The 15,727-nt window shown below is 35.8% G+C and overlaps 2 protein-coding genes across 3 annotated transcripts; both read right to left on the reverse strand.

Annotated features, from left to right (window-relative positions):
* On the reverse strand, positions 1–2,912 carry LOC109218127 (AAA-ATPase At3g50940-like). Its single transcript, XM_019382456.1, has 2 exons — positions 1,855–2,912; positions 1–927 (listed from the first exon to the last, which is right to left on the reverse strand). Exons 1-2 carry the CDS (start codon positions 2,830–2,832, stop codon positions 448–450), a joined length of 1,458 nt encoding a protein of 485 aa, XP_019238001.1. The 5' UTR covers positions 2,833–2,912; the 3' UTR covers positions 1–447.
* A 2,541-nt stretch (positions 2,913–5,453) lies between these two features.
* On the reverse strand, positions 5,454–12,565 carry LOC109218126 (phosphoenolpyruvate carboxylase). Of its 2 annotated transcripts, none has more exons than XM_019382453.1 (10): positions 12,460–12,565; positions 11,459–11,646; positions 9,867–10,258; positions 9,699–9,783; positions 9,002–9,224; positions 8,734–8,837; positions 8,548–8,635; positions 8,014–8,168; positions 6,453–7,838; positions 5,454–5,991 (listed from the first exon to the last, which is right to left on the reverse strand). In XM_019382453.1, the coding sequence occupies exons 2-10, from the start codon at positions 11,624–11,626 to the stop codon at positions 5,698–5,700; spliced, it is 2,895 nt and encodes a 964-aa protein (XP_019237998.1). In that variant the 5' UTR covers positions 11,627–11,646; positions 12,460–12,565; the 3' UTR covers positions 5,454–5,697. The 2 variants fall into 2 exon arrangements, with proteins under 2 accessions (XP_019237998.1, XP_019237999.1); XM_019382454.1 differs by lacking the exon at positions 12,460–12,565 and adding an exon at positions 11,749–11,914 and having other exon boundaries at positions 5,503–5,991.
* Between the last annotated feature and the right edge of the window lie 3,162 nt (positions 12,566–15,727).

Here is a 15,727-nt window from a genome sequence, read left to right on the forward strand (position 1 = left end):
AACAATACAATCTATTCAAATATTGTATACATCAAAATGATACAGTACAATACAATACAATACTATACTATACGATATATTATGAAACGATACATAACAACCATCCAAACAAGCTGTTAGAGAACTTCTTATTTGTCCGAAAAAACACAAATTTTGGAGTATTTGGAATTCATATACCGAGCCTCAACTAGATTGAGATTGAGGTGTAGTTGTCGTAATCGCCTTCATAAAGTTACCACTAGTCATGTCAATTTTTGTTGACTGGCAGTTTTTATGTCAAGAGTGAGGCAGAGCCAAGATTTAAAGTTTATGGATTCTGAAATTATCGACGGAGCCCATAACTCATCTTAGTTACTGGATTCACAATTAAATATTTAATAAGTTTTTTAATACAAATATAGTGTTTAAACAAAAATGACTGATTCTGCCGAACCCACACCTAATAGGCTAGCTCCGTCTCTGCGCCGTGAGATATACAGAAGAGTCAAGTGTAGATTCAGGATTTGTTGTATCCTTTGGTTCTTCCTCTGGTTTCTCATTCTGCAATGTCAAATCCATCTCAACTTTCATCTTATTTTCTGCAATTTTGTTTTGAAGAAATTCAATAAGATTTTGAAGAGATATATTTGGATTCTTGCTTTTTAACAGTTCTCCTGCAACTTCTGCAGGAGTAACTTCCACTGCTTCTAAGAGTTGTCCAATCTGATCAAACAATTCATGTTCTTGAATTCTCAAGTAATTGAAACCTAGTTGCTTGAACGCGGATAACTTGCAATATGACATGTGAATATGCATATCCATTCTACCTGGACGCAGCAGTGCTGCGTCCAGTTTATCTATGTGGTTGGTCGTGACAACGATTATCCGTTCCTCTCCACAACACGACCAAATCCCGTCAAGAAAATTAAGTATTCCCGACAGTGTCACCTGGTGAAAATAGAAGCAACATATGTATAAAGAGTATGAGTTGAGGTAAGAAAATATCTAATACGAGCTGCACAATGATGAACTACAGTCAAACCTTTCTATAATAGTCTCGTTTGTTTCGAATATTGTTTTGGTTGTACTGTTATAGAGAATATATATTATAGCATAATATGAAAAATCGGTTCCAAAGAAAATTTGGCTGTTATAGCAAAGTATTATCATAGAGAATGACTGTTATACAGAAATTTGACTATAGTATTGATTTATGTACAGTCAAACCTCTCTACAACAATCTCGTTTGTTCGAAATATTTTTTGGCTGCTATAGTGAAGTGTTGTTATAGAGAACATATATTGTAACATAAAATGAAAAATTGGTTCCAAAAAAAAGTTGGTCGTTATAGCACAGTGTTGTTATAGAGGATGACTGTTATACAGAAGTTTGACTATAGTATCGATTTATGTACAGTCAAACCTCTCTATAACAGTCTCATTTTGCTGCTATGGCGAACATATATTATGCAACATATGTGTGAAAAGTATGAGTTGAGGTAAGAAAATATGTGATACGAGCTGCAAAATGATGAATTGCAGTCAAACCTCTCTATAACAGCCACATTTGTTCTGAATATTTTTGGCTGTTATAGCAAAGTGTTGTTATAGAAAACATATATGAAAAATTGGTTCTAAAGAAAATTTTGTTGTTATAGAGGAAGACTGAGTTTTACTATAGTATCGATTTAAGTACAGTCAAACCTCTGTATAATAGTCTCGTTTGGTTGCTATAGTGAAGTGCTGCTATAGAGAACATATATTGTAACATAACATGAAAAATTGGTTCTAAAGAAAATTTGACCGTCATGTTGTTATAGAGGATTGAGTGTTATAGAGAAGTTTGAATGCAGTATTAATATATATATGTACTCACCCTATTGTGCTTATTTTCCTTTTCATCCTCCTTTTCTCTGTTTTCTAGCTTGATACTGCAATCAATGTCCTCGATCACAAGTATGGAACGGCTGGACATGCCAAGTAACAAGGATCGTAGATTTGAATTGCTACGAACTTCTGTAAGATCCAAATCGTAGATATCATAGTTCAAATGATTCGCCATAGCAGCAATCAAACTCGATTTACCAGTTCCAGGACGACCATATAACAAATAGCCTCGTTTCCAAGCTTTCCCAATCCGATTGTAGTAGTCTTTCCCCTTAACAAAACTGGCTAAGTCATCAATTAACGCGTGCTTAATCTCTTCATCCATAGCCAGAGTATCAAATGTCATAGGATGTTCAAGATTCATACCATCAGAACCCCAGTTTCTGATATTTGAGTATAATTTTATAGCCCTGGATTCTTCTTTGGCCGCCTTTGATCTTTCTATGATGTAAGGGAGGTACGTCTTCAATACCATTTCCTTGTGTTTCTTGTGAAAACTTAGCTCATAACATCTAAGTTCACTACTTAATGCAGCAATCATATCTCTTATCTCGTCATTCTGGCTCCCTGACTCGATTCGCCTACACTCCATTCTCCATGTTACCTTAACATTCTCAAAAACATCGATGATCTCTTCGTCTTTATCCATTGTCACGACAAGATTCTTGTCATTCTCCGTCTTTCCTAACCGAATACTCTTCGTTGAAGAGTTCACTATGGTTCCTAAATAAACTTCAACTGCCTCGAACACCAGGTTCGGGGATGGTCCTTGAAATTCATGGATAAGAATGGTGAATTGAGAAGAAAAACGACGAAAAATGTCGTGGAAGCTGTCGAAAATGTAGCTTCGGAATTCTTTTGGAATGAAATCATTTGCTAGGGTACGAACTAGCATTGCTGTAGCAGCAACAGAGGCAACAGTAGAGACAACAGCTTTAACATTGGCCATTTCTAATTCAGGAGCCATTTTGTTTTAAGATTGACGCAAATATTTAGGTAAAAATATGAGAAATGAAAAGGTATTCTTTACTTGAATTGCTTGTCCAAGAGTTTGAAATATATATAGTGGATGTCTACTTCATAGTTTAATGGAATTTTCAATAAAGTTAGAATAAATAATACATTAAAACAAGACTTGAGGTAGACTAGGTAGTTTCTGGGAAGCAATCATCCACCACCGACTTGGAAACTTAATATTTTAATATTAGCGAGATTAAAACGCTAGAGCATTCCGTATTCACGCAGGGTCCAAAGAATGGCCGCACTCCAAGTTAAAATAGCACGGTCTAGCCAGTTTTCGGACTGGTCATTCAAAAATAGCAGCGTTTGCCAAGTCATTGAAAAATAGCCACTATTTTGCTGCAACAGAGATCGGTCCAGTATAATATACTGGAGTTCGGTGCACCTGTGTATGAACTTCCAGCATATTATGCTGGACCGGTATACTTCGCTGGCTACAGTATAATATACCAAAGACTAGAGCACAGGTAACTCCAGTATATTATGCTGGACCGGTATATTATACTGGAACTCCAGTATATTATGCTGGAATATTTATCCGGATTTTGAACAGTATTTTTGTTCAGATTTATCTTTACATGAAAAGTGGCTAAATTTCGATTACTTTTGAAACTGTGGCTATTTTTGAATGACCACTTTAAATCTGGCTATTTTTGAATTTCTCCCGCACTCCAAGGGTGTGATGTAGGCAGCCGGGGCATTTGCATCTATACCCGCTTTTTGTGCCACATTTTAACCTGTGCCCGCTTTGCAACAAAAATTGCAAGCGTACCCGCTTTTTCACATAACTCCAGCATGCGGGACTGAAGTAGCAAAGGCAATCACACAAAACTTCAGCATTTTAGTAGCCGAGCCTGAAGTTCAGCTCTAGAGCTGAAGTTTTTGTTTTGTAACTCGCGAACTTCAGCTCTAGAGCTGAAGTTTTATTTTATAAGTTTTTGTTTAGTAACCGGAAACTTCAGCTCTAGAGCTGAAGTTTGCCAGTTATAAAATAAAAACTTCAGCTATAGAGCTGAAGTTTTATTTTATAAGTTTTTATTTAGTAACCGGGAAACTTCAGCTCTAGAGCTGAAGTTTCCAGTTATAAAATAAAAACTCAGCTCTAGAGCTGAAGTTTTTGTTTAGTCTAGAGCTGAAGTTTTTCTTTTGTAACCGGAAAACTTCAGCTCTAGAGCTGAAGTTTTTGTCTTTGTAACCGAAAAACTTCAGCTATAGAGCTGAAGTTATTTAGTTCATTGTATGTTTACTACCCCAAAATAACACTCTTTTCACATAACTTCAGCTATAGTTCTATTTAATTACTACTAATTATTTTCCCACAAACTACAGAACCCTCAATTTACTACATTATCATCAACTGTAGTATTCTACGCAAGGCAAAGAAGAAAGAAGAAGATGCATTCTGTGAAGGAGAAAGTAAGCAACGCAGTGGAGAAAGCAGCAGCAAGGACAAAGGAAGAGGTAAGCAACGCAGCGGAGAAAGGGAGCTGAAGTTTTTTAAAAAGTGGGTACAAGTTAAAAGTTTTTAAAGAAAAATGGGTATAGGTTAAATGGGGGCGATCAAATAGGACGCCCCGTGCAATTTCTACTACATGTCAAGTTTGGTCAGATTCCCTTGGTCAGCAAATCGGGCTAAGTTTTAAAAGTAGTCATATTTGACTGCCAAGAAAGACTGTGTGTCCGCGTGTAATACCATCATATTTTTAACTCTACAACAATAACAGAAGAAGACAAGATTGAACTATAAAAATGTTGGAATTTTCCACGTTATTATTGGCTATGAAATTTAGCCACTGTAAAGATAAATTTGAATGAAAATACTATGCAAAATCCAGAAAATACTCCAGCATAATATATTGGAATTCCAGTATATTAACTGAAACTCCAGTATATACTCTAGTATAATATACTGGAGTTCCACCAAAGTATACTGGACTTCCAGCATATTATACTGGTGTTCCAGTATAATATACCGGTCCAGCATAATATGTTGGAAGTTCATACACAGGCGCACCGATCTCCAGTATATTATGCTGGAACTTTCCGTGTTGCAGCAAAATAGTGGCTATTTTTCAATGACTTTACAAACGCTAACTATTTTTGAATGACCAATCCGAAAACTGGCTAGCCCGTACTATTTTTACTGGATTGGTTGACATGACAAGTTAGCCCATTCATCAAAATTTGCGAGATTTGTTGCGCCAAGTTTTGACGCTAGCCGCTCAAACAGGTTGCTATTTAGGAATTAGCCAGTGCGTTTTGAATTTCAATTTTTTTTTAGTTCAATTTTTCAGGACAAAAGTGTCATGAAATTAAAAATTTTAGTTTAAAATTTCAATACAAAATAAGTATTGGCTAATCTCTAAATAGCATCCCTGAAAATGACTATCCGTGCACTTGCCCCAATTTCTAGGGATGGGAATAGGCCCATCAAGTGAGTCTTTGATGAGATTGAACATTGCATATAAAATATATTGTCAATTAAAATAAAAAGTTAGATTTTTATCGAATTTTGATGAACAATACTCAAAAGTAAATCCAAATTTAACTTCCAAAATCAGGTCCATGAAAATGGATGTAAGAAACAACTTGATATTCCATTGAGCCAACAATGAGATTACAGTTCATTTTGGTGAAGTAAACCTCACTCAAATGGGGTCTTATTGGTTTTATCAAACATGATATATAGGGTGGAACAAAATACTTTCACCACCACAAAAACACAACAGAAATGAAAAACATCACCTCTCATAAACCAGAATGATGCTTTTCGAGTATATAAAAATTAGAAAAAACGAACTTCAGAATGAGTTTAACCGGTGTTCTGCAGTCCAGCAGCAATACCCTTCATCGTCAAGATGAGTGTGTCCTCCAAGCCGGGGGCATATTCACTTGTCGGGTTCAGCTGCACAAGTTCAGCAGCTGACTTCGATTCCATGTAATCCTTGGAAATATGAGGCCTTAGCGTGACATGGTAGTTAGGATCACGTATACGCTTGAGTGTGTAGGCTTGCAACAAGTTTAAGGTTGTGATGTAGGAATCACGCAGCCTGAGTCGTTGTTTCAAGTAGGGGTCTCCCTCCAAAAGATCCTTGTGTCCAGCAATCTATTAAGAAACAACAGTTGGAGCAATCAGATAAACAACAACAATAACAACAACCCAGTGGATTCTCACAAGCGGGGTCTGGGGAGGGTAGGATGTACGCAGTCTTACCCCTACCCTGGAGGGCAGGGCAGAGAGACTGTTTCCGACAGACTCTCAGCTAAAGAAAAGATGAAAGAAGCATAGCTAGCAAGTAATAACAATACAAGATATTAGGAAAACTGAAATAGATCCTTTTTTCAAGAAAAGGATAATCACTTTTTCGGCCGCCCAAAAGAATAATAGCTGGCAAATGTATATGTTTTGTATACATAACTAGTCTATATGTTTGTATATTGAGGCTATCGCCTGTAAATATTTTGGGCCGCTGGCTAAAAATGAAGAGAGCCCTTTAAAAAATGTGTGATAAATCCATTAAGTATAGATCGAGTTTTCAATTAACCAACTCATTCATGAAGAGTTACCTGGAGAAGGAGGCTCCTTGTCTCCTCGTAGTTGGACCTCAAAAGCTCACCGAAAGGCAACAAATCTTCTGAAACGAGAAGCTTGTCATACAAAGCTGCAATACCTGGGTTTCCCTTGGCGAACACCATCTCAACCAAGTCAATAGTGACTCTAAAGAATGGCCATTCATTGTACATTTCGTGAAACATGCGAAGGTTTTTTATATCCTTCTCAATGGCATACTTAAATGCCGCTCCAAAGCCAAGCCAGACGGGGAGATGAAACCTAGTTTGCGTCCAGGCAAAGATCCATGGAATAGCTCTGAGTGATTCTATTCCTCCACTAGGTTTACGCTTTGATGGACGGCTGCCAATGTTCATTCGACCATACTCTAGCTCAGGTGTGGCCAAGCGGAAGTACTCAACAAATCGAGGTTCTTTGAATACTATTGACCTATACTTCTCTGTAGCAACAACCGCGATTTCATCCATAAGTGCACGCCATTCTGGTTTTGGAGAGACGGGTGGATGCATTCCATGTTCAAGGGTAGCAGCAGTGAAACGTTGGAGAGTCCTAAAACACAAGTGTTCCTCCCCAAACGATTGCTCGATAACTTCACCCTGAACTGTGACACGGAGAGATCCCTGAATTGTATCTGGTGGCTGAGACAATATAGCAAGATGGGTGGGCCCACCTCCTCTTCCTACTGTACCACCTCTACCGTGGAACATAGTTAGCTTCACACCATGTTCTTTGGCAACTTTTATAAGCTCCTCTTGAGCCTTATATAGCTGCCACGCTGCTGAGAAACGACCAGCATCCTTGCCAGAGTCTGAATACCCGACCATGACCTCTTGCTTGCCGTTAATCCGGTTTCTGTACCACTCAATCGAGAAGAGACGTGCAACAGCAGCAGGAGCAGACTCAAGATCATCCAATTTTTCAAAAAGTGGAACCACTCGTAAAGGTTGCTTCACATGGCATTCACGCTGTAGGAGCTCAACGGCAAGCACGTCAGATGGTGCAGTGGCCATTGAGATGATATATGCCCCGAAGCAGTCAGATGGAAGTTCTGCTATGACATGGAGCGTATCCAAGACGTCAGCAATTTCTTCGGTTCTTGGAAGATCAGGTCCAAATAAAGGTCTCTTGCCGCTGAGTTCAGAAAGAAGCCACTCCTGTCTACGTTCTTCAGACCACTCTCGATATGAACCGATTTCCAAGTGCTGGGTAATTGCATCAAGGACGTCAGTGTGGCGGTCTGACTCTTGTCTTATGTCAAGTCTCACAAATGAGAGTCCAAAGGTAGAAACTTGTCTAAGAAAATCCAGAAGGCTTCCATCGGCAATGGGGCGATCACCACATTCACAAAGAGATCTGTAGCAGAGTTCAAGAGGTTCCAAGAACTGCATAAAATGTACAACCACACAAGCATTATATTCAGCAAAAAGAATCATTTTATAGGATAGATAGCGAAAACATGTGCAACAACACATTGTCATATGTATTAAAGATTAGTAACTGTTCCCCGCTTAATATTAGAATGCTCTTCGTATAAAAAGGGTGACAAGTATTATATACCTGCTCAACATTATTATAAGTTGCATCCTCAGGAATATCGGAGATTCCATGGGCTAACATTTGGCGAGTACGCTCACGTGTCTGATACAGCTTATCTCTCACATCGCCAAGAATTACACGGTATGGTTCACTTGGTGGAATTGTTTTCCAAAATTCTACACATCAAAAGGAAAAGTCAAAAAGTAGAATTACACAATTGCTCCATCCAACAGGGACTGAAAGAGACTACTTGATGCAATTTCTGGAGAATAAACACTAACAAGAATATGAGATGCAACAACAACAACGACCCAGTCAAAATCCCACAAGTGGGGCCTGGGGAGGGTAGCGTATACGCAGACCTTACCCCTACCCTGATGGGGCAGACAGGTTGTTTCCGATAGTCTCTCGGCTCAAGCAGAATATGAGATGCCAAAAAATATTTTTATATTTTTAATTATAGAAAACACCTTTGCTCACTTGACAATGGAGACGTATGAGATGACAATACAACTTAGCATAAAGACCGTCCTCAAAAACAATATCACTAGTTACCTATGTAGTGCTTGGTGTCTCTTCTTGAGGACCTGTAAAGTTCAGCTGCTCGAACACGAAGATCATCATTGCAACGCCACATAGATAACTGATAGAAGAAATAAGTTAGAAGCTTGTAAAAAACCTTTGAAGTGACGAAATGCTTCAAGATGGATCAAGAGTAAATTTTTTTAAGTTGTTGGATACCTCAAACATGAGTTCCTCTATTTGCGAATAGTACAAATTCGCTGCCATCATTCTGGCTAATAAGCAGACATCTCTTGTGACCTCAGGAGTCACTCTTGGATTGCCTACATTTAGTATCAGACAACTGATGAGTGACAAATATAAAAGGAGTCTTTGCCAGATCTGTAAGCATAATGTATCAGAATTGAATGTTCCGGAAGTTTTCTTTCTCAACTTGCAAGACATAAAATAACTAGGAAATAGCATTATCTAGAGAAAGAAAGTGTACCATCCCGATCACCACCCATCCAAGAGGAGAATTGAATAAGAGGAGCATTGTAAGGAAGTCGTTCGCTGATCCCTATGTTTTTGAGAGCTGTATCAACACGACGAAGGAACTTTGGAACACCCTTCCAAATAGTTTCATGAAAGTAGCTCATTCCAGCTCTCATTTCATCTTGTGGAGTTGGAGCAGTCCTCCGAATCTCATCAGTGCGAAAAGCAGCTTGAATCTGCCAAAAAATTAGCAGATACAATTGTGAAAAGAAACAATGACACCATCTTATTACTACATCATGATTCACAGATAGTACAACATATTTACATATACGGACTCAAGAGAGAAAACAATAATAGTTACCCTCATCAACCAATTTTACTTGTTTGATATACATGAACTGATTCGCGTAGAATACTTATACAGTTCTAGCGGTAAAATACATACATTATTGTATTTATCAATTCAGGATGAAAAATAAAGGAACGAAAATTGAGGAGTCACATTGCTAGAAAAAATAAAGAAGTGTATAAGCTCAAACTTTACCAATCTAAATGAAGCAAAAAAGTTAAGATATTGTTCAGTAGAGGTCAGTTCATCCGTTATAAGAAGCTTACTAAAGATTTGGATGGTTAACTGAATTAAGATAAAACTGCGGAAAGTCATTCAGGGAAAATGACATGCATCGAGTAACTAAACTGATATTTACCTCCCTCTGTAAAGCCTCATCGAGCTCTTGTTTATCATCGGGTGTAATGTCTTTAGTATACAACTGAGCCAAGCAATCTCGGATCCTAAATATAAGAAAAGTCAGACCAAGACAAAACAAAAGATATGTGTAACTGCTTAAGAGAAGAATGGTAATTGAAGAGCAGACCTTCCGTGCTTTTGAAGCAAAGATCTTCGGACAGATTGAGTAGGATGAGCAGTTAAGACTAAATCCACAGTCTGATTTTTCAGAGCATCGAAAACTTCTTGAGGAGACTTTTTCAAGACCCCTACAAGTTTCTTGAAAGTTTCTTCAATATCTGATTCAGTTGTTGCATTGTTCTCATCTGCAAAGTCTCCCCTTTTCAACTTTTGTCGTCGACGGTAGGCGATCTGCACCTCCTCGGCCAAGTTGGCCAAATTAAGCATGTGAGAGAAAGCTTTAGCAATGACAATGGAATCCCCTGGATCCAAACTTGTCAACACATTTCCAAGCTCCTCCAGCTTCTTTGGATCGTGCTTGCCTTCGTATTCCGCAGAAAGTTCATAACATTCTTGGACCTAGAGTCAGATTAAAGAAAAACAAACAAGAAAAAGTTTAACATTGACCAGACTAACAAGTAGTTCTTTTTTCTTTTAAAGATAATCAAGAAATCGGTTGTTTTCTGTTTAGAAACTCGATGGATAATGGGTCCACCCCTCTACCGTTCTCCACTTAAATACCGTTCTTGGTTCACTTTTGCCGTTGAACTAAAACCCTTAGGCCAATCCTATAACTAGCTATCAATTGATTTTATGTTAATGAAGTGCAATAAACTAAAAGGATACTTCAGTCAACACTAAGTTTAGCATCTCAAATGACTTAAAGTTTTTGAATATTTCAACTGCATAAGTCAAACTACCCAAACAACAGCCAATATTTGAGTAATCCACCAATAAAAAAGCATATGAAGATAAGTAGAAAATACCCTTTAAAACTGAATATTTAAAGTCAATTCTATCAAAACACCATAAAGATCCAATCTTCAGCTTCAAACAAGAAAAAAAATTGTTTAGGATTCTCAAATTACTATAAAAATCTGAATATTTCCACTACCTCAGTCAAACTTCGCAATCAAACAACCACTTATGAGTAATCCACCAATAAGAATTCATATGAAAATAAGTACAAAATACCATTTAGCATTTTTCAAATATTAAAGACCTACTAATATTTAAGTTCAACTCTATCAAAACAGCCATAAAGATCCAATCTTTAGCTTCAAATAGGAGGAAATTTGAAAATAGAACATTCTCCTTCTACTCCAATTAAAAAATACCCTTTAACTTACAAATGTTAAAGACTGAATATTTATGTTCAACTCAATCAAAACAACCATAAAGATCCAATCTTTAGCTTCAAAGAACAGAAAAGATCCAAAAAACAGAACATTCTCCTCCCCCCCCCCCCCCCCCAACCAGGTGCGGAGCCACCTCTTCGCCAATGGGGGTCGGCCAAATCCAGTAGCTTTGATCCAAACTCTATATTTGTCTTAAGAAATCTATCGAATATAAATAAATTATTAATTTAGAACCCAGCACAAGAATCCCGAACCCATAAACTTCAAATACCGGCTCGCCTCTACCCTCCACCTCCACCCCCATCTAACCCCAACAAAATCCAATCCAATCATTAATTGCTTGGATTGAACATAATTCCTCAAATAACAGAACAAGAATGTGGCAATAACAACAAAAGGGAAAAAAACAGATAATGCATACCGTTTCTTTAAGATCTTCCCCATGTAAATCCTGAAGAATATCAAGAAACCGATCCAAAAGCAAAGCATCATACTCAACCAACTTATCATCCTCAGAAACTTTGCCAGGAACCAATGCCCTTAACTGTGCATCAATTGATGCCAATTTCTCCAAATTACGAGTCGTCATTTTTCACACTATCAACAACCCTGCAAAAAAAACAACCCCAGATGGCAGTTTAGTTAAATTCTTGTCTGACTTATTAAGGGATCCAAGATTTAAACTTTATGAGTTTCTGGTTCGAATTCTACCACTATTCTTTTGATTTAATGGTTTGAAATCAATTACTGTACTTATTTAGTAAATCTTTTAAATACATATATATACAGTGTTACTAATATTGATGGATTCACAAAATCAAGAATGTTGGAGACATCTTGAAAGTGAAAGGAGAGGGATCCAAGATTTGGAATGGAGAAATGACAAATGAGTAAAATTTATTTTATTTACATAACAATTGTGAAATTTCCAAAAAATGTAAAAAAAAAATAATAATAATAATAATAATTCAAGTGAAAATGAGACTTAAAAATTAGAGTTGTTTTTTTTTTACATAAATACAATTTGGAGCTATTTGAATTTTTATGAGTGATTTGAAGTAAAAAATTTAATTTTTTATTTTTAGAGTTTTTTAAATTTTTTGAAAAATCCCGAAATTTAATTTCAGGTGAACTTAGAATTTTCATGGTCAAATACTGATTCCACAAAAAATAAAAAATTTCCAAAACAACAAAGAAATTTTTTTATGGCCAAACAGATCCTAAAACATATAATTTACAATGTATACATGGTGTGACTGGAAAAAAAAAATAGGTTCAATAGAAAATTTGCTAGTGAAAAATGATGTAGATTGAAATTAGAGAAGTTGGTTTGAGTGTAATTGTTCTATGACATAAATACAAAAAAAAAAATTTGAATATTAGTAGAAAAGAATGAGAAAAAAAAAAAAAAAAAGGACATACCCAATAATCTCTTTTCTACAAGTGGACAATTATTGAGTTTGAAGGGAAGAAATTTTTGATGTAAAAGCAGTGTATAAGTTTAGCTATATATAGATGGAGAGACTCATCCCCACTATCCTTTTGTATCTTATTATAGTAAGTAAATAATACTTTTATATTGGATTTATTTTATTTTATTGAATTTAATTGATTGGCTAAGTTCACGCCACTAGTTAAGTTTAAAAGGATGTAAGTCAGAAGGTCAGCTTCTGTTAAAGTTTTTTTTGGTTTTATTTTCTATATGGAATATGCCTTTTAAGATATTTCATTACTTTTTTAGGATTAGTAGAATTTCAAGAATCATGAACCATCTTTTTAGTTATGACTTTAATTTTTCTTTTTTTTCATCTTTCCTAATTTTTTATGTAATAGAATTTTATTTTAAAAATAAAATAAAATAGGGAACATGTCCAAATTTATTCATGTATTATTTGAAATTAAGCAAGTTTGTCTTCTGGAAACTTTTTGTCTAATATTAAAGGGAGAAATTTAAAAATAGCCAAATTTACAAGTGGTCGTTTAAAAATAACCCAGTTTCAAAAGTAATCGAAATTTAGTCACTTTTCATGTAAGATAAATCTGAGCGACAATACTGTTCAAAACCCGGAAAATACGCCAGTATATTATGCTGGAGTTCCAGCATAAGTATACTTGAACTCCAGCATATTATACTGGAGTTCCAGGATAAGTATGCTGGAACTACAGCATATATGATGGAGTTCTAGCATAAGTACACTAGAACTTCCAGCAAAGTATACCGGTCCAGTATAATATGCTGGAAGTTCATAAACAAGTGTTCGAATCTTCAGTATATTATGCTGGAACTTTCCGTGTGTTGGAGTTCCAGCATAATATACTGGAAGTTCATACACAGGTGCACCGAACTCCAGTATATATTATACTGGACCGGTCTCTGTTGCAGCAAAATAGCGACTATTTTTCATTGACTTGGTAAACACTGACTATTTTTGAATGACCAATCCGAAAACTGACCAGACCGTGCTATTTTTACAATATTAAACCCCGTCGGGAAAAAGTTTCATTTTTGCTCTTGACCTTAATGAAACTTCAAACTAAGAGTCATTTTAATTCATTGTCAAAATTTGAGGGTAAATTTAGACTTTTTTTCTTGAAGAATTTGGACGCGTGGGTCTACCTTCTCAGTAGCGAGCCAATGATGAGGGCAAATTTAAGACAATTTGCTAACGGAAAGGTATAAAGGCCCAACAATTTAATGGAATGTATTACTGAGCAATTACAAATATCAAACTAAATTTAGATAATTTTTACACAAAAAATTTAAAAAATACGATCTTCTCTTCGTGCATCCTGAAATATTGCACACACATCCCAAATGACACAACGAAATTACTGCAACTCTCGGAATTCCATTCCGATCCTCGGATCAAAATCTCACTATCGAACCAGAAATTTTTCTAAAATTCAACTTTCGGCATTTAAAGCCTACATTAGCTACGGGCCTCCAAAACACAATCTGATCACGCCCCTAAGCCCGAAATTACCTAACGGAGCTAACCGAACCATCGGATTTCCATTCCGAACCCTAAACCCTAAACCCTAAGTTGGTTCCCTTTGATAAAATTTCCCTAAATCTTTTCAACAAAACGGACTCAATCTCGTCATCTTCCAAGTCATTTCCCTTTATTCTGCACGTGTACAAAGTGATGTGTTCATTAGGATCTATGGTCCCGTTGTAAAGTCTATTTAATAGTTTAATCTAATTGGTGCAGTGTTATTGTACCTACATAATAGTTTTGTCATAATATATATATATATATATNTCACATAAATTAATCACCGAATTGGAACAACAATACGGCGACTATCAAGAGGCGTACCACTGGATCATCAAATTCGTTCAAGAAATATATATATATATATATTACATACAAAAATATCGAATATATTAGACGTATAGTGCGCTCACAATTGCTATTCATACACCACATCCACCAAGGGTAGAATATGTATTTGCATATTGTAAAGAAAAGACAAAAGGGAAAGAAACAAGAACAAATCTCGAAAATGTTTACAAGGCTCAAGACTATTGTTTGAATAATGTTGTGTTACCTTATCACTCGTAAATATAAGGAGTAGCTCTTTTTAGAGCACTTTTTAACCCGAGGTTTTGAGTTCGAATTATGAGTATGACGTCGCGTTTGTTAGGGAGAGCTTTATCCTCTAGTGTGGATTTGCAGCACGAATTCGAATTTAATTGAACCCCAATATGGATGCCGAGTGGGAAATTAAAAAAAAAAAAGAAAAGCTCTTATTATTCTTAATATATAAACAGAAAATGGGAAATCAATTCTGCTACCATAAATCACCTCACCTCCTTTTCTTTTTCTTCCTTTTTTGCCTATTTAGTTGAAATTTCAAGTAAATAATGTGACTTTTAGCTAGATAACAAATTATTGTGGTATTTAATTCCTACTACAGTCAAATCTCTCTATAATAACCTCGTTTGTTTCGTATATTTTTGGATGTTATAGTGAAGTGTTGTTATAGAGAACATATATTATAATATAACATGAAAATTGATTTTGAAAAAGATTGGCTTTTATAGTAAAGTGTTGTTATATAGAATGTTGTTATAGAAAGGTCTAACTGTATAAGAGGAATTTGAGGCCATGAATTATAAACTTTGTATGTATATAGTGAAAGTCAAACCATTAGTAGAGTGGGAAAAAAAAAATAAGAATTTACCTGATCCGTTTACCTATTCAATAAATACATGACACATGTTTTAACATATATCATTGTTAAATCACAGTAGTAGTTTTTTATCATTGTTTCATTTATATATATATATATATATATATATATATATATATATATATATATATATATACACACCATGGTAAAGTAGTACGTAAATACTGGGTGCGAGTATATTCTTACCCTGGAAAAATGATGCCAAGAGAGTGACTTTAAAATGGAACTAGTATTAGTACCGAGCGATGCACAGACACAAATCATGTTAAATTATGATGTAGATTGTTTGAATCGTATGCAAATAACCTTAAAATATAAACCTCTCAGATAAAAATTATATACATTAGATATTAATTAGGGAAAATGCATAAGTACCCCCCTGACCTATACCCGGATTTCCAACTACACACTTTTTCTTTGCGGGAATCCTATCACCCCCCTAAACTTATTTTAAATGTAATTATTTGCACCCTTGACGCTGACAACCAAACTC

This window comes from Nicotiana attenuata, unplaced genomic scaffold (genome assembly GCF_001879085.1).
Source record: "Nicotiana attenuata strain UT unplaced genomic scaffold, NIATTr2, whole genome shotgun sequence".
In the NCBI taxonomy this organism is placed as follows: Eukaryota; Viridiplantae; Streptophyta; class Magnoliopsida; order Solanales; family Solanaceae; genus Nicotiana; species Nicotiana attenuata.

Bases quoted from the DNA above. Each gene is read 5' to 3' on its own strand.
- LOC109218127 (XM_019382456.1), bottom strand. From the start codon at position 2,832: ATGGCTCCTGAATTAGAAATGGCCAATGTTAAAGCTGTTGTCTCTACT. The intron at 928-1,854 runs GTGAGTACATAT...TATTTTCACCAG, and splicing joins AGGAAAATAAGCACAATAGG to GTGACACTGTCGGGAATACT.
- LOC109218126 (XM_019382453.1), bottom strand. From the start codon at position 11,626: ATGACGACTCGTAATTTGGAGAAATTGGCATCAATTGATGCACAGTTA. The intron at 8,838-9,001 runs GTACACTTTCTT...TACTAAATGTAG, and splicing joins GATGGGTGGTGATCGGGATG to GCAATCCAAGAGTGACTCCT. The intron at 8,636-8,733 runs GTATCCAACAAC...TTCTTCTATCAG, and splicing joins TAGAGGAACTCATGTTTGAG to TTATCTATGTGGCGTTGCAA.